The sequence below is a fragment of the Gopherus evgoodei genome, chromosome 23, assembly GCF_007399415.2.
Source record: "Gopherus evgoodei ecotype Sinaloan lineage chromosome 23, rGopEvg1_v1.p, whole genome shotgun sequence".
NCBI lineage: Eukaryota > Metazoa > Chordata > Testudines > Testudinidae > Gopherus > Gopherus evgoodei.
Window position 1 is genome coordinate 6416638 of NC_044344.1, and position 18090 is coordinate 6434727.

Genomic DNA, 18090 nt, shown 5'->3' on the forward strand with positions numbered 1-18090 from the left:
GTAGAAAGTGTGACCCCCATTTACTGATGGGGAACTAAGGTACAGGCAGGTGAAGTGACATGCCGAAGGTCATGGGGTCTGTGGGTGGCAGAGCTGGGGATTGAACCTGGATCTTCTGTCTCTACATCCAGTCTTAACTACAAGCTCGCGCTGAAGGTCTGTAAGTATAAGCGCTGTACTATATAGCGATAAAGACTAGATCAACTCTAATAAGGTTTTTCCTTGTTAATTTCTAGATTGGTCATTCTTCCCTTTAAAAACCTATTATTCACAAACGGGGGGAGGGAATTGTTCCACATGGTGACATCAAGAATCACGTGTCAGGAAACGCAGAGATAAAAGCTGAAACTCTGTGCTCAGGTCACGCACCTTTGAAATAGCAGAACCCCCGAGAGCCGCAAATGGCAGCCTTGGCTTTGCAGTTCCTGGCTTAGTCACTGCAACAATGTTTCAGTGATAGTTCTTGGGCGAGCAGCTGTCTTTTTCTGTGACTGCTTCATTGAAGAAATTGCGGCGTTCTTCCCTTCCATGTGCAACCTGGGAATTAAAACACACCTCCTTCTCTTCTCCAAGTGGGAGTGGAGAATGATCTTGGTATCTATTCTTATTTCCTTTGCATTGTGGTGGCACCTAGAGGCCTCAACTGAGATCAGGGCTTTCTGTTGAGGGGTGGTCTACCAAAGCAGATACAATCCAAATAAACAATGGCAGCATTATCCTGATTTTATAGGTGGGGAACTGAGGTACAGGGAGTCTGTGGCAGAAGCAAGATTTGAATCCTGGTGTGCAGCATCAAAGTCCAGTGTGTCTTAACCACATTTGATCCACATGGATTCTAAAGGGCTATGCAAACTCTTGGTGTGAGGGATTAAACTAGTCACTCTTAAATGCAGCCACTTCTGGGGTGGAACACAGATGGAACCACACAACCATTCAGGGCACAAAGAGAAGAATCACAACGTGTCCAGTTGAAAATACAGGTGGAATTTCAATACATAGAATGTAATTGTTCAAGCTGGAATTTGGGCAGGACACCAGAGTAGCACTTGTGCTGTTGTGAAAACAGCAATGACTGAAGTGAATCTTGAATGACCACAGATGACTGGCTGCTTGGTTTTGTATCTCCTGTGAAAATCAGCCCCCCAGCCCCGGAGGTGTGCTAACACCATGACCACACACTGACTCAGGGCTTGTCTACATCAGAAAGTTGCAGCGCTGGTGAGGGAGTTACAGCGCTGCAACTTTGAAGGTGTACACATCTGCAGGGCATCACCAGCGCTGCAACTCCTTGTTTGCAGCGCTGGCCGTACTCCCGTTTTGTCTCGGGTGTAGAGGATCCAGCGCTGGTGATCCAGCGCTGGTAATCCAATGTAAACACTTACCAGCGCTTTTCTTGACCTCCGTGGAAGGAGGAAGCCTCTGGTAATCAAGCTGATCTCCTTTCCCGGTTTGCTCTCTCGTTCCCGGAACCCCGAGCAAGCAGGTCTCCTTCTCTGCGGTTTGCTGGGTGGCTCCGGGAACGCGAGAGCAAACCGCGGCGAAGCTGGTCTCCTTCCCCGGTTTGCTCTCTCGTTCCCGGAACCCCGAGCAAGCAGGTCTCCTTCCCTGCAGTTTGCTGGGTGGCTCCGGGAACGCGAGAGCAAACCGCGGCGAAGCTGGTCTCCTTCCCCGGTTTGCTCTCTCGGTCCCGGAACCCCGAGCAAGCAGGTCTCCTTCCCTGCGGTTTGCTGGGTGGCTCCGGGAACGTGAGAGCAAACCGCGGCGAAGCTGGTCACCTTTCCCGGTTTGCTCTCGCGTTCCCGGAACCCCCCTTGAAGCCGCCCAACAGCGCTGCAGTGTGGCCACATCTAACACCACTTGCAGCGCTGGTTGCTGTAAGTGTGGCCACTCTGCAGCGCTGGCTCTATACAGCTGTACTAATACAGCTGTAACAACCAGCGCTGCAAAATTTTAGATGTAGACATGGCCTCAGAAAACATTATCCACCAAATGGCTAGCACTGCTGAGGATTTCCCGAAAGGATTGTATCTAAGAACTAAGCTTACCTGACCCTGCTTAGCTTGAGAAGAGGACAGCTTGCAGTCACACAGCAACAGGCAAACAGTGCTGTAGCCTACCTAAGACTCTTTGTTTGTTCCACAGAAGATGAGGGTTTTACAGGCTGATCCAAAGCCCATTAAAATCAATGGGAGACTCAACATTGACCGCAGAGCCCTTTGCATCAAGTCTTCATTCGTTTCCACTCAGGTCAGCTGGAACAGAAGATCCATTTCCAGCACGTCCCAGGCTGGGGGTGCAGGATTCTAGGGCCATGTCTGTACGTACAGAGTGGTGTGCCTGGTGAAGACGCTCTATGCCGACAAGAGAGAGCTCTCCTGTCGGCATAAAAAAACCACTTCCACGAGCAGCGGTAGCTATGTCGGCAGGAGAAGCTCTCCTACTGACATAGCGCTGTGCACACGAACGTTTATGTCGGTAGAATATTCACAGCCCTGTGCGACATAAGTTTTGCCGATGTAGGCTGTAGTGCAGACGTAGCCTAGGTGTTTTGTTTCCGCTTCCCAAGTGAGAACACCTTGGCGTCCCTGTCTGGAGTAACAGCAAGACAAGGTGAGCAAGGGAATATCTTATATGGCACTAACTTCTGGTGGTGAAAGAGACAAGCTGTCGGGCTACACAGAGCTCTTCTTCAGGTCTAGGAAGGTGTGTGTAGCTTGAAAGCTTGTCTCTTTCACCACCAGAAGTTGGTGCCATAGAAGATATTCCCTCATCTGCCTTGTCTCTCTAATATCCTGGGACCAGCACGGCTACAATACCGACAAACAGGGATTGACACCTGTCTTCATCCTCCTGTCAAGGCCAGGGTGGGGCTGGAGGGAAATGGCGGTGTAGTTTCAGGCAGAGACAAGTGTCCCTGAGTAATGAGTGTCAGTGACCTGCTTTTGTTCTGTTGACGCAGCTGAAGGAAGTTTGATGCATTTGGAAAGCAGAAGGAAACATCTTAAAATTAAGCCTGACGCCAATTAAAAGACGCCGTCTCTAAAGAATCCTTTGCACAGTCAGTTGGCTCCGCTTCCTGAGAGCCCCACCTCTTGCCAGCAATAAACTATCCTCAGGGTCTAATTGACCAGGGACACCCCCCGGTTTGCTCTTAATAAAAGGAATCATGCTAGTGAGCTGGGGCTGGGCTACGGGACCTTTCAGCTCTGCCTCTGGCACTGGTTGAAAATCATTGTAACAAATCCAAGGCTGCTTAAGAGTTCATGGTTGTCTCAAACTCTGGCCTCGCAGAACTTCAAAGTGATGGTGGGGATAGAACATGGGATTTTCCTGCTCCAAAACAAGCAGGCATTTAACCTTTGAACTAAAGGGGAATTTCCATGTGCAAAGTAATGCACATTGGAAAACACAATCCCAACTACACATATAAAACGATGGGGTCTAAATTAGCTGTTACCACTCCAGAAAGAGATCTTGGAGTCACTGTGGATCGTTCTCTGAAAACATCCACTCAATGTGCAGCGGCAATCAAAGAAGCAAACAGAATGTTGGGAATCATTAAGAAAGGGATTGATAAGAAGACAGAAAATATCATATTGCCTCTATATAAATTAATGGTACCCCCTCATCTTGAATACTACTTGCAGATGTGGTCGTCTCCTCTCAAAAAAGATATATTGGAATTGGAAAAGGTTCAGAAAAGGGCAAAAAAATTATTAGGGGTATGAAACGCCTTCCATATGAGAGAGTAATAAGACTGGGATTTTTCAGCTTGGAAAAGAGATGACTAAGGGAGGATATGATAGAGGTCTATAAAAATCATGACTGTTGTGGAGAAAGTAAATAAGGAAGTGTTGTTTGCTCAACACAAGAACTAGGAGTATTTTTTCACATAATGCCCAGTCAAACAGTGGAACTCTTTGCCAGAGGCTGTTGTGAAGCCAAGACTATAGCAGGGTTCAAAAAAGAACTAGATACATTCATGGAGAATAGGGCCATCAATGGCTATTAGCCAGGATGGGCAGAGATGGTGTTCCTAGCCTCTGTTTGCCAGAAGCTGGGAACGGATGACAGGGAATGGATCACTTGATGGTTACCTGTTCTGTTCATTCCCTCTGAGGCACCTGGTATTGGCAGCTGTTGGAAGACAGGATACTAGGCTAGATGGACCTTTGGTCTGACCCAGTATGGTCAGTCTTATGTTCCATGACAGTAAAGGGCTTATGACACATACAACCGAGCAGTTCTGATCCATCCAGCAAAGGGCAGTGGTTCACATAGACACTAGCCAGTCTGTTACACCACTGACAGCTGAAGGCTGATTGGCGGGCTGTGTGAATGCAGTTGGTGGTCGTAGATTAGTTCCTAAGTCCAAGTGTCTGTCACATTTGGCCTCCTTGTTGGCTGTCTTAGTTGAGAAGCCAGGAAAAAATGGCCCATGGAGATATAGGGGGCAGTTTCTTCAGAGCATCATCTAGGCATGTCAGCTGGGGATAGTACAGGGAGCAGAAGGAGCCTGCACTTACATTGCCCAATCTGTGTTTATCCCCAGGGCAAGTAGTCTTCAGAGCGGTCACTCCTGCACCTTACACCAGCTCTTCATTCCTATGTAAATGAAAACTGGTCTCCTCGAACTCCGTTTGAGACACCAGAACTGTTGGCCTAGATACCAAAGGACCGGTATCCAAATCCCGAGTCCAAAACCTCTTAAAGATTATAGTGGTAGAATGGCAGAGAAGCCTGTGGACACTGACACCATGCCAGTCTCCTGGCTCTCGGTTCTTATACTGCGCCATCACGATGGTGTCAGAGTCTGGCCAGGGTGACTCCCAAACTTTTTTTTTTCTGTTCTAGGCAACAGACAAGAGGAAAGCCCTGGAGGAGACCATGGCTTACAGTGCCCAGTCCTTGGCTAGTGTCGCATACCAGATCAGCAATCTAGCCAGCAACGTCCTCCAACTGTTGGACCTGCATGCAAGTGAACTCCACCAGGTGGAAGCTAGCGTCTGCTGCATTGCGCAGGTGGGTGAGAAATGCAGAGAGACAATGGGGGTGGTTCACCCTGGGTATGTCTACATTGCATCAGTGGTGGAACTACAGCATGTGTAGACAGCCCTGAGCTAGCTTTGATCTAGATGGTGAATAACAGCAGAGAAGCCACAGCTGCATGGGCTAACCGCTCGAGTACATGCCCATGCTGCTGCAGCTTCGCTTGTTACGTGAGCCAGCTAGATAATCTCACCTCTGATTGCAGCGGAGACATGCTCTACGACTCCTCACCCACTGCCTGTGACTTCTGCGCTGTACACAGGTGGGCCACGCTGAACATGTGGCTCTTTGACGCCAGGCTTGGGGTTGGTCCACGTAAGAGGTTTATATTGGCAGCTGATGAAAGTGCTCCTTTAGCTCACGTGGTAGAGGCTTGTGTTTTCAGTGCTGAAAGTTGGGGGTTCAAATCCTGTGGTTAGCTCAAGTGGGGTTTGATACCGGTATGTGGGGGATTTCTACTGTACGTGCCCTGCTCCATGATTATAGCCTGCAGTCACTCCTGTATGTGAGCCGAGCATAATGAGGCTGTCATTCCTGATCAAGCTGCTTAGGTGCTGTCATAGCATGAAGAATAATTGGCAGTCCTTCAAAATGCCCCAGATCCCTTTGGGGAGACAGTGAGGCCTGATTCGCAAGGGCTGACCACTTGCAGCTCCCACTGAGTTTAAATGGAGTCGTGGGTTCGCTGCACCTCCTGAGAATCCTGTGCTGGGACTTAAGTGAGGACAGTTTTCAAGCACATGTGCACGCCCTGCAATGCAGGCAAGTGGCATGAAGACCCCTTTGCCCCACAAGCGGGAAAGCCCTGCAGGAATTGCTCCCAGGAGCCCTGTTCAGTTTGACACACACAATAGCAAGCTGCTAACTTCATGCGGGCCCTGTCCCTTACCGCAAAGGAAAGACGGCCCCATAGCTGACTGAAGGGTTTGACTCTCTGCCCAGCAAGACCGTGTGTATCTGACTGCTCCCCACCCCCATCCTTATCCTCCTGGAGTCTACGGATGCGTGTGGAATGTTCAGTCACAGCCAGCCCTTTTCCTGTGCGTGAAAGTTGCCTGGTAACTTTCCTGTTAGCTGGAAAATAATAATTAGGGGCGGGGGGAAACCACGTCAGGAAACTGCAGAGGAATGGATAAATGCTGCGAAGAGCTGGGGCCTTTGCTTGTCTTGAGCGAGATTCTCCAAGGACTTTCTGAACATGAAGGGCCAGATCATCAGCAGGTATAAATTGGTGTAGCTCCATTGAGGTCAATGGAACTATGTCCATTTACCTCAGGTGAGCATCTGCCCCCACATGCCTGATCCTGCAGCATTAAAGTGTGGGAACTGCACCACGGAGTTCAGGAGCAGGCCCTCATTAAGTTTCACCACCCCTCCCTGAGAGGCAGCAACCCTTCCCTGCCCCCTCCACCCCCAACTTTATACATGGAGAAACTGAGGTACTGAGAGAGGTTGGAACTTAAGGACCATTGCAGAGCTGGGAAGAGGACCCAGGAGTCCTGGCTCCCAGGCCTGTGGTCTCCACACAAGAGCCTCTCATGTAGGGGGAAGAGTGCTTCTGGAGCCCCACGAATTTCAGATGGAGAAACTCATGCTCCTTAGTGGGATAATGACAGGGGTTTGAGGTTCCTCCAAGGGGAAAGGCCCTGGCAGGGAAGGTGACAGGTCTCTCATTGCAGATGGTGGACGTGCACAAGGAGAAAGTGGCTCGTCGGGAGATTGGAACGCTGACAGTCTGCAAGAGGCTCCCCCACTACCAGAAAATCATCTATCCAACATATCAGGAACCCTTGGAAGCTTACTACAGGAAACCCCTCAACTTCAGCGTCCTGGATGACGTCGGTCATGGGATAAAGGTCAGAATAAACCTCAGGTGAAATCCATCCTGTTGTGTCCCAGGTCACGGGGAGTTTGAAGTGACCACACTCAGGCTCCATAATGAGAGAGGCGCTAGTTCAGTTGGCAGTTATTGGGATTGATAGTGTTGCTTACATAGCAGGGAAGACTAATTGCCCTGGAGGAATCTCTGGGTGAGATTCTGTGGCCTGTGTTACGCAGGTCAGGCTGCTAGATGAGCATAATAATCCCACCCGGCCGTAGAAAAGTATGGTCATCAGTTTGAAATTATTAATTTTGTCTGAGGTACTCCAATTTTTCTTTGGGTGCCCAACTTGACATATCTGAAAAGGCCGTGTTTCAAAAAGTGCTGAGCACCTGCCCTGTGAAAATCAACCATCCTCAACGTCTGGCAAGTCAGCCACTCCGAATCACACATCGCCTCTGAAAGTCTTGGCCTATCAGTCTAAGGTAAAGAGCTCTCAGCTTCACTGAATTCTTCTTTATTCACTCTTCATAGATTCATCTAGTCTGATGTCCTGTAGAGCACAGGCCAGAGAACTGCCCCAAAATCATTCCTGGAGGATTTTCTTGTAGAAAAACATCTAATCTTGATTTAAAAATTGCCAGGGATGGAGAATCCACCATGACCCTTGGTAAATTTTTCCAGTGGTTAATAACTCTCACAATTAAAAATTTATGCCTCAGTTCCAGTCTTGTCTACCTTCAGCTTCCAGTCCTTGGGTCATGCTCGACCTTCTTCTGCTAGTTGAAGTGTTATGGTGCACTCAGAGTATGTAACTTTCCCCTTTGATCCAAGAGGCTTCACCATGTTTTACAGACATTAATTAACCCTTCAAACACTCCTGCAAGGTAGGGAATTATTATCCACCACAACAGGTGGAGGACCTGAGGCATAGCGAGGTGAAGCGAGGTGCCCAGGGCCGCAAAGTGAGTCAGTGGCAGAAGTGGGAAAAGAATCCAGAGTTCTCCCAGAGCCCTGCTCTAGCCACTAGCCCACACACCTTCCTGAATACAGCCAACATTGCTGCTGATGCAGATGACGCAACAGTCCCAATCCCAAAGCGTCCAATCCCAGTGTGCAGTAGGGTCTTGTATAAAACCTGGGATGGATCTTGCGTTGTCTGCCTCTAAGTCAGCCATTCCAGAGCTCCAATAAAATGAGTAAAATCCCTTCTATCCCAACATTATAATCCAGAGTCGCAAGAAAATTGCTGTAGAAAACACTAGAGTCCAAATCTGGCCTCAACATTTGGACAACCTTTGTCAGTGAGTTAGGGTTGTGTGGGTGTATGTGAGACACACCAGGAGTTCTGCTGATTCATGCAGAGGCAGGCAGACAGACACAGCGTCTCTAAGCGCTTCCTTTGTGGACAGCTAGAGTCCTCTGGTGAGCCACAGCCCAGCCCTCCTTTTCCTCTTTGAAAGGAACAAGAGCAGAGCTTGTTGATAGATGGAAGCCTTGGCAGGAACTGGAGCCAGAGTGGAAGGGGTAAAGGTTATTTGCCCTAACCACTGGGCAACCCATTCTCAACATCGCTCTGGGTGCTGCATTGCTGTCTCCCAGGCGCATATTGCTCAGACTCTGCTGGTAAAGATGATTTGCCAAAGAAAAATAAAATGGATCTGTGCAGTTTCCCCCTTTTTTTATACGATGTAGTAAAATGATCTGCAAGGGTGTCTTTCTGTTGCTGCTTATTTTATTTTTTTTGCCTTCAATGTTTTTGATGGAGAGCTTCTTGGATGACTCAGAGATGGATGCATGGCTTTCTTATCCCTGAACGGAGTCGGAGGGGAGAGGGATACTGAGTCCTTACCAAGGAGCTTTGCTCCCCCAGGTTTTCGATTCAATAGCCATTATGCACTTTGTTGTTTTGAGACACCGACTAAAAATCCTTTCTTCTCTTGGTGACTCTGATGTTGCTCCCTTTGTATTTGTAGTGTTATAATCCTCCCAGTTCTCCAGTCGTCCAGCCAGTTGTCCAGGGGAGGGGATGACTGAATCCCTTCTGGTATTTCTTCTGAAAGCAGCAAAAGTGCCACAAGCCCTATTTTTTTTTCTCTTTTGTGAATCACCTTTAAGAAACCAAAAGGATTAAAAAAAAAAAATCCCATGCGTGAGGGTTTCATCAGCAGGTACCCGGCAATCTGAGACGACCGTAACCACCCGAGATCGAAACTGCCACGGTTGGCTTAATGCAGATACGGGAAGTTGTCTGCTCGGGCTCTCTTTTCCCACGACCGCCTCCGCTTTCTCAGCAGCGTGCACCACAGCTCCGAGGGCTGCTTCCTCCACCCAGCTCTTGCATGCTTTCTGCTGCTCCCTGGGGCTAATTGATTTGCCCCGTTGGTCTGAAGGACATTCTCAGTGCTATTTTGTGCATGGCAGAGGTGAGACTTTTTCCCAATGAGCTTTGCTTCCATTGAGGGAGCTAAATAAAAGCCAGATCTTCCGATATGCTCAGCTCCCTGTGCGACGCCAATGGCCATTTTGTCAAAGCATCAGCACCTACTGGCAGTACGTGAATTCGTGTGACAGTCTGTTCCTTAAGGCCTGATCCAAAAGCCATTGAAGTCAATGAAAAGACCCTCCCCCACCCATTGACTTTAGATCAGCTGCTTAATGGTTCTGATCCATTCCTTTCCTGCTAATTCTGGTGGGCTGTGGGGGTAATGTTCTCTTGGTGCCTGGCCCCTAGTAAAATGCTGCGTTTACCAGAGTAGGAGGGTTTTTCTTAGGGTTTGGGCTTCTCCAGTTTGTGTTAGTTTTCCATTTAACTATTTTAAAGGGCAGGTGAATGTGGCACTGGTGACAGATACTGGCTGCATGGCTTTACAGCCTGGCTAGCCACAGAAAGATGTGCAGCCACGTACCCAATCTTGTCAATATGGTGGCCCAACCTTCCTCCACCCTGTCCTCAGCTCATGCCTCTTGATCCTGTTAGTTTGGCTCTCTGCTGATTGCATGGATGGTTGCCCACCGGAGGCTGGGCTGAGACCCAGCAGACTGGGCCCTGAACAGCTCTTGGATGCTAACAGCTTTTGGTTGCTCACTACGAACATGGGCTTTAGTCCAACCCGGAGGCCACTGGCTCCGACTGCTTGAGCCATCCAGTCCCAGCTTCAGGACAAGCTGTTTGGCCTGCTTGTTTTATTCTAGATCCTCAGGCCAAGTGACAGGAAAATCTTTCCACTCTTACATCTTCCTCCTGAGCCTCTCAGATAAACTCATCCTGCTGCACTCCAGCAGGCGCGACACTTTATAAGAGGAGCCACGCACTAATACAGGGCGGCAGGGTCAGAAATACCCTAGTGCCTTGCTCAGTAGGAATGTCCCGAGAAAGTGAACAAGAGTCTGAACAGATCAAGAGGCCAGATTTGCCCCTCCGGTGGTTCCACTGGCTTAGTGGAGTTACCCCAGGGGAAACCTGGCCTTTTGCGTTCAAGTGTAACAAGATGTAGGACACTACCAGCCCAGTGTTACAAAGTTTGGGCTTTGTTCCTGTGGAGAAGTGACTGGCAAAGGAAGTGATGCACCACGTGTCAATGCTCATCATTTGAAGGGGCGTCTTTCCCGAGAGTCTTCTCACCAGCGGTGCATTGGCTTGCTGGCCTTGTCTCTCTCACCATTTGTCTCCTAACAGCTGCAGCTGTGTAACTTCCTCAGTGGATTGACAGCATGTCCTGTTCATTTTGATCTAGCTGTGCTGGCAGGGTACAAAAGAAAGATGCAGCGATGCATAGTGAGGAGAGTGGCAATTCTGAAACATGTATTAATATTTTAGGATGTTTTGCTTGTTGGTAACAGGGGAAAAAAGACTTCATGCTATTATTGGTGCTGCCAGGGCTGCTGCTCGGAAGCAACAAGACTGTGGGTTGTGATAGTTAAAGGGGGGCAGCATTTGCACTTGAAAGACGCTGTAGCTGTCCATATAACTTACTTTTACCTCTGTGTAGCCATGGCAGGACTCTCTGGATTCCCTCAGCAGTGTGGGGTAGCAGGAGCCCTGTGAGACAGGACTCCTATGTCAAACTCTGGGAGGGAGTAGGGTCTGTTGGTTAGATCAGGGAGCTGGAAGTCTGGGGTCCTGGGCAAGGGAGTACAGTCCGCTAGCTAGAGCAGGAGTCATGGATGGGTTTCATTCCCAGCTCTGGCTGAGAGCATAGTATGCTGGCTATGAGAGTCAGCTGGAAATCACGACTCCTGGAGCCTATTTCCAGTGCCATCCCTTCTGACCCAAGCAGCTAGCCACAGACTGGGGTCTTACGGGCTGTTCCAGCTGGAGGCAGGTGCCCTTTGATGTAATCTTGTGTAGTTACAAAGTCCTGATTCCATGAACACCAGAGGGACCAAACAACTGGAGATAGTTTCTTTGATTATAGCCCCAAGCCTTTTTTAGCCAGCACTCCACTGGACTTGTCTAGGCTGTGTGTGTAGCTCTGTCTGGTTTCTGTGTGCTTTCTCTCCTTGTCTCATCTCTCTCTAGCTCAGGGTTTCTCAAACAGGGGTTGCCGCTTGTGTAGGGAAAGCCCCTGGCGGGCTGGGCCAGTGTGTTTACCTGCCCTGTCTGCAGATCTGGCCGATTGCGGCTCCCACTGCCCGCGGATTGGCAATGGGGCCGCAATCGGCTGGACCTGCAGACAGGGCAGGTAAACACACTGGCCTGGCCCGCCAGGGGCTTTCCTTACACAAGCGGCAACCCCTGTTTGAGAAACCCTGCTCTCTCTCTCTCACGTACACACCCACCCTTACCCCAGAAGATCACCAGCAAAGCCCCTTGCCCACATAGTTCTAGAGGGCAGTGGTTACACCCACTAGCTCCATAGAGGTTTAACCCAGTCTATACCATTGGCTTTGCGCTGGCTTATTGTGTGTCCTTACACCTGCCCCTCAGAAGGTGGCATGGGATGGTTGGAGAATTCATGAACGTTTGTAAAATGCTTTGTAGTTCTTGTATCAGAGGCCTGGTAAGAGGCCTAAGGCCTGAGCTAAAGTAATGGTCAAGACTTTGCTGATATAAAACAAAGTTAAGCTGTGAGCAAGAGGCAGGCCCTGCTCACAGAATCAGGTGCAGCTCCAGGCACCAGCACACCAAATGTGTGCCTGGGGCGGCAAGCTGCAGGGGGTGCCTTGCCAGTCGCCGTGAGGGCGGCAGTCAGGCTGCTTTCAGCGGCATGCCTGCAGGAAGTCCGCCGGTCCCGCGGTTTCAGCGGCAATTCAGCAGCGGGTACGCCAAAGGAGCGGGACCACTGGACCTCCCGCAGGCGCGTTGCCAAAAGCAGCCGTCTGCCATGCTTGGGGCGGCAAAATACATAGAGCCACCCCTGCACAGAATCTGGCATGAAGAGGGCTGATGCTACAAAAACACACATACCTAAAAGGTACTGGGCACAAGTGATGTAAACCAGAATGCTCCAGCACAAGCACATTCCCCCTCAGATAACAGGAACATGCTGACCCATCCTAAAGACAGGGTTAAAAGGATAATATGATGGATAGAGTTGTTTTGTTTGAACCAACATGTACAAGGTAATAGGCGGCACCCTGACACGTAGAGGGGTTTTACCTCAATATGTTAGGAGTGATATGTAACTCGTTTGCGCCAGTATAAAAAAATAGACCTCTGAGAGGTTGTCTTGGTCTGGCCTAGGGGACAGTGGTAAGTCCCGCCACTGACTGAGCCGGTCTATTGTCAGGGAGCACATCTGTACTAGCAGAACTGTAGACATCTGATTCGGGGACCTAGAGACTGTGTTTCATCTGGCAACAAACCTGGCCGGGTGCCTTTGTACCTTATCAGAGTCTGTGGTCATTGGGGTTTTCCTCGGGGTTTGCTGTGCCAGCTATCTGTGCAGAGCCGGGGCAGCGCACAGAGGAAACACACCCACGCAGCTGACTGTTATCAACATTGGACAGAGCAGAGCACCACAACGGTGATGCCTGATGACATTCCTCTGATGAAAGATGCAGAAAATACAAAGCATTATTATTATTATTAGTGTAACCCTTCTGCCAGGCGGAGCTAGCAGCAACCATGGCCGGGTTCAATACCTAGGGGCTCCTTTTCAACAATATGACACAAAACAGGCTCAAGCCCCCACCCAGTGACCTGGGAAAATTACACACCACCCCTGGGCACCTCTGGGAGGCAATACTTCCCCACTTGCAAGCACAGAAAAGAAACGTTTAATGAAAGGAGGGAAGTCACCCAACATTAATTAGAGAGAATGCCACAAGCAGGATCATAATCATAAAACTGTGAGTAGGACCACCACCCCAGAATGTGTGGGGCAGTGCCTTCCGCCTCATGTTCTTGAGTTCTATAACCAAAAGTTCCTTTTCTGTGCCCTTCTCTGCTCCCCCTACCCATACCCCATACACAGCAGTTGTCCTTGGTCAGTGAGGGCCCAGGGTTCAGAGGTGCGTCTGTGTGAATTCACCTCCCACCTGGGGAAGAAGGCAACTTGCTTGCACTTGCTCTGGCTGGCTGCCCTGCCAGCCACTGTTCTTTGCCACATGGCCACCCTGCCAGCTGCGGCTCCTTGCTGCCCCGCCAGTCACGGTTCCTCTCTGCTGGCTGTCCCACCAGTCACAGTTCCTCACCAGCTGCTTATTGCCTCGTCAGCTGCTCGTTCTGCTCACTGCCTCACCAACCCACTTGTTCGCCAGTTGACTGTCAGCCACCTTCTGCTGCCACCTGCCTCTTTTGCTGTGACCTCTGCAGCTCAGTCTCTTAGTAATTTTCAGCTCTTTGCAGGCTGGGCAGAAACACTGCCCCATGTCAGGTGATTTCAGCTCTCCTTTGAGCACTTTAACATATCAAAGAGGTTCCTAATGAAGCCTGTTTAGCTCTGTCATTGAACAGTGGGGAGGAACAGGTTAAACCCAACAGAGGATTCTTAGAGAGAATCTACACCTCCTGGCTGGGACACCTGTCCTCACCCCTCTTACTTTCCCAGGGCTCTGGCATTCGAGACTCTAGCTTAATAAGGTCCTTTCAGCTGAGGGTGGACTCCCTCATTTGGGACAGGTTAAGCACAGTTCTGCTCCTCTTTATTCATACAGTAATGACAACAACATTGGTAACAGCATTTTACTACCCCTGCATTCAGTACTAAAGTGATTTGTACCCCAACACCAGCCAAAGTTAATCACTTTATCTGCTGGATATCTAAGCAGAGTGGGTATGTTCATGTAAATACAATTTGCTCCTGAAGTTTTTCCCCCTCTGTCAGGGGAGAATTCATTCAGACCAGGTTTACATCAGCAAGGCCTTGTTGTCTGTGTAATCTAGAAGTGGAGACTGTTGCGAGCACCCTTGGCTCATCATTAACAGGGGGCACAAATTAATTCGCTTCTCTCTCAGGGCCCTGGCAGCACTGGAGGGTTTTTTGCACTGTCACAGCTATACCACTGCAACTGGTAAATTACCTTGGCCAGTCGCACTGGAAAAATCTCCATGTTTTGCACCAATGCAGTGTGTCTGCATTATGAGTTTGCATTGGTATCCCGTGCAAATATCCCTAGTTTCGACAAGGCTTAAGAATGAGAATGATCTTCGCCACACACAGCCATTCCTCTCTGTGGGTAACTCCCTCGGTTGGTGAGTCTTTGTAAGCAAGCTTCTCAGGGTTTGTTCTCTCTAGGCGTCCACTGATTCTTTCTCTCTTCTTCCCTGGCTCTAGGACCAGAGCACGCAATTGTCACGAACGGGAACCTTGACTTGGAAAGGATCCAAGACATCATCTGGACAGTCAATGGGCACCCTGGGGTGAGATGGCACCACTCTCTTGCACTTGATACCTGGCAGTCCCACTACCCTACTTTCCACCCACCATCCTGTCCTAAATAAGACACAAGCCTGATAAAGAGGCGGCAAGATTTCCCCCCTCCCCACTGGAAAATAAACCTTTCAATTCAGCTCCCTAAGGTCCAACATCTGTCTGAGTCTGCCCCTTATGCAAATAATGGTCACGCTTTTCACAGTAAGCTTCCTTGTATAGAGGGATTAGAAAGGGTTAATTAAAAATTGATAGCTGTTTTACTAAACGGTTGATCATTTGTGGTAGAGTCCAGTAGGTCAGGAGGTTGCTTTTACCCATGGCATATCACCCTCTGAAACATCTCCTGATCTGCATGTGCCCCTCTAGAACAGAGTCTACTCATGTCAGTAACGTGCTTATAGCGTTAACCCTTTGTAAGCCGTTTATAAATGTGCCCTGACTAGAGTGTGACCAAACTAATACTAGTCCAGACATAGCCACAAGCAGAGCTGGTCAAAAATGAAAGTATTGTTATTTGTATTGATGTAGCACCTAGGCGGCCCATCATGGACCGCATTCCTGTCCCAGGGGAAACGCTGAGATTTCAAAATTTAGTTTCATTCTGAACCAGGATGATAAAGTAGAAACCTTGGAATCTTTTGTGAGATGATATTCCAGAATATTTCATTTTAGGAAAAATTCCATTTAGACCTTATCAAAATGTTTTGCGTAGGCAATTACAGAGTAACTATAAAATACATCATCAGATACAAGATGAAAAGTTTCAACTGCATCGAAACAAAAGGTTTTGATAATTTTCTGTGGGAAATTTTGACAACAGCAGAACATTTCCTGAGCAACATTTTGATTTTTGCCAAATTAGCGTTTCCAAATGTTGGAAAACTTCCTCCAGCTGTGCCTAGTAGTATCATTAGTGCAGCTGTAGCATTTGAGGGAAGAACTGTTTATAAAGGACACGCTGGGCTACATTCACGAAAGGTCTTAGGCACTTACCTGCCACTTTAGGCACCTAAATCCCAGAATCAGGGATTCACAAACCCCTGCTCAACTGCCCCTGCACTCGGAAAGTGACCAGCATTGCTTGGCACCTATGTTTCTGCAGTGAAAGTTCGCTTGGCACCTAGGATTCTTCATGAATGTAGCCCGCTGCCGTTAAGCCACCCAGCATATTGAATGAGCCTGGAAACTGACCTCCCTTCTCAGGCCCTCCAGAGCCCTATCAATGCCATAAAGTTGGTGCTTGTTGCAGAAAACTGTCATCAGCCAGTTTCCTCGTGTCCGCAGGGCGTGGATGTCAGGGTGAGGCACCCAGGTGGAGTCCAGGGGAAGGGAGAGGTTGTATTGCCCCTGCCTTTGCTAGACCTGGGCAGATGTGAACAAAGGGCCTTAATTTGTCAGACTGAAAGTGCATGGAGTAGTTTTAATCTAAGGTGAAGATTTCCATCTCTGGGAAGCTGGTTTAATTTTTTCATTGGCTGTCTGGTTGTACGGGGCCCTGCTCTATGCAAGGCCATTTGCTGTTACTGTTTCTGTTATGGGCAGACTGGGACCCCTTTGTGCTTGGTGCTGTACAAGCACATAGCGATACCCAGTTCCTGCCCCAGTAGACTAGACAGGCAAAAGGTGCAAGGGGAAAACAGGGAGGAAGTGACTTGCCCAGTGTCACCCAGCAGGTCAGTGCCAGAGCTGAGAATAGGACCTAGGTCTCCTGCATCCCAGTCTAGTGATCTGCTCACTGCCTCACACTGATTCTCTTTATGGCATCATGACAATCTAACACTGAATCACTGCAGCTCTGGCATTGATACTTCCAGGGCAAACTCAGAATAAAAACGCCTTGCATTCAGCAGAGAAAGGGCAATGAGTTTCTTCCCCAAGATGAACTGGAGGTCTGATTGTGTATTTGTGTCTGTCCTGCCTGCAGGAAAAACCCTCGTATCCCAGAGCCCATTCAACTGCCTGTGGTTCCAGAAGGCAAACTCTCAGCAGCGTCCTCTACATCATCTTTAACATCCCTCAGGTAGCTTGCCCAAACTCCCAGAGCTCATCAGCCATCCTGGCCGGGGGTTGGGAGACTTGAGGGGAATGTGGGGCTGAGTGAACTTCTTGGCAACATTGAGGAAACATTCGTTTCCCTCTCTAGTTTAAAACTGTGTAGACTCTGAGGCCAGAAGGGACCATTGGGATCTGACCTCTTGTGTAGCACAGGTGATAGTGTGACACTGACAGACCCCAGTCGTCTGTGGGCAGGATCGAACCTAGGACCTCTGAAGCTAAATACATCAGCCTCTACTGCATGAGCTAAAAACCACATGCCCTTTAGCTAAGGCTGTAGCAGACTCATTAGTCTCTCAAGTGATCTCCGTGCCACTAGAGGGGACACAGCACCACACCCAGGTGTGTGAGTTACAATAACACTTCCCCAAAATCATTCTTAGAGCAGATCTGTTAGAAAAACATTCCATCTTGATTTAAAAAGGGTCAGGGATGGAGAATCCACCACACTCCTTGGTAAATTGCTCCACTGGTTAATTATACTCACCGTTAAAGATGTCTGCCTTATTTCTGGTCTGAATTCGTCCCGTTTCAATTTCCATTAATTGCAACATGTAATAACTTGTTCTGCTAGATTGAGGAGCCCATTATTAAATATTTGTTCCCCTTGTAGGAACTTCTAGAGTGTAACCAAGTCACCCCTTAATCACTGCTCAAGGAAGTTTTGTTTAGAAAATGGGGGTTTCCGGTTATAGGTCAAACACTGTGAATTGGGGATAGGAGAACTCGCCCATACACAAAAGCTTGATTAAACAGATGGGAACCATGTGTATGGTCTATATTGGAGCGAGTGACTTTCTTTTTTTAAAAAATTCCTCCAAAAAAGTCCAAAATATTTTCAACTTGAAATTTTTTGACAATTTATTTCCAGGGTTTGGGTTTTTTTTTCCCAGCAAGAAACATTTTGAAACTAAAACTTTCATTTTTTTTTCTATTCACAATTTCAATTTTTGAAAACCAAAACATTTCAGGGTTTTCAGTTTTGGGGTGTGGGGGCTTTCCTCCCATTTCTCTTTTTTTTCCTTTTCTTTTTCTACCAGAAAAAAGTAAAATGGAAAAAGGAGAAAGAGAGAGAAAAAAACACAAACCAAATATTCCACACTCCAGAAATTGAAACCCTAATTTCTGTTTTGTTTTCAAAAACGAAAATGAAGTCATTCAAAATGAAACAAACATTTTTTTTGTTTTGAATTTTTTTAATTAAAAATGTTGTTTAAAACCAAACTCTTTGTGTAAAACATTTAGATGTTGTCACTAAAACTATTTTTCAGTGGAAAAACATTTTGATCAAAATATCTCAACCAACTTTAATCCATCTAGTGAGGCCAGAATAGTCACCGATTC

At 48.3% G+C, this 18090-nt stretch overlaps 2 protein-coding genes across 5 annotated transcripts in view; one reads left to right on the forward strand and one right to left on the reverse strand.

Annotated features, from left to right (window-relative positions):
* ABI3 (ABI family member 3) overlaps positions 1-18090 on the forward strand; it is a 52269-nt gene that overhangs the window by 28332 nt on the left and 5847 nt on the right. For all 3 annotated transcript variants that reach the window (XM_030541209.1, XM_030541210.1, XM_030541211.1), the window contains 4 exons: positions 4855-5022; positions 6729-6905; positions 14593-14678; positions 16616-16711. In XM_030541209.1, coding sequence (XP_030397069.1) covers positions 4855-5022; positions 6729-6905; positions 14593-14678; positions 16616-16711 — 527 coding nt within the window. The remainder of the gene's footprint in view (positions 1-4854; positions 5023-6728; positions 6906-14592; positions 14679-16615; positions 16712-18090) is intronic.
* Positions 1-18090, reverse strand: part of GNGT2 (G protein subunit gamma transducin 2) — a 29515-nt gene that overhangs the window by 10642 nt on the left and 783 nt on the right. The window contains exon 1 of one of the 2 annotated variants that reach the window (XM_030541212.1): positions 13511-13604. The exons of the other annotated variant lie outside the window; for it this stretch is intronic. The gene's annotated coding sequence lies outside the window, so the exon portion shown is untranslated. Of the gene's footprint in view, positions 1-13510; positions 13605-18090 lie in introns of those variants that run through there. 2 annotated transcript variants of the gene reach the window in all.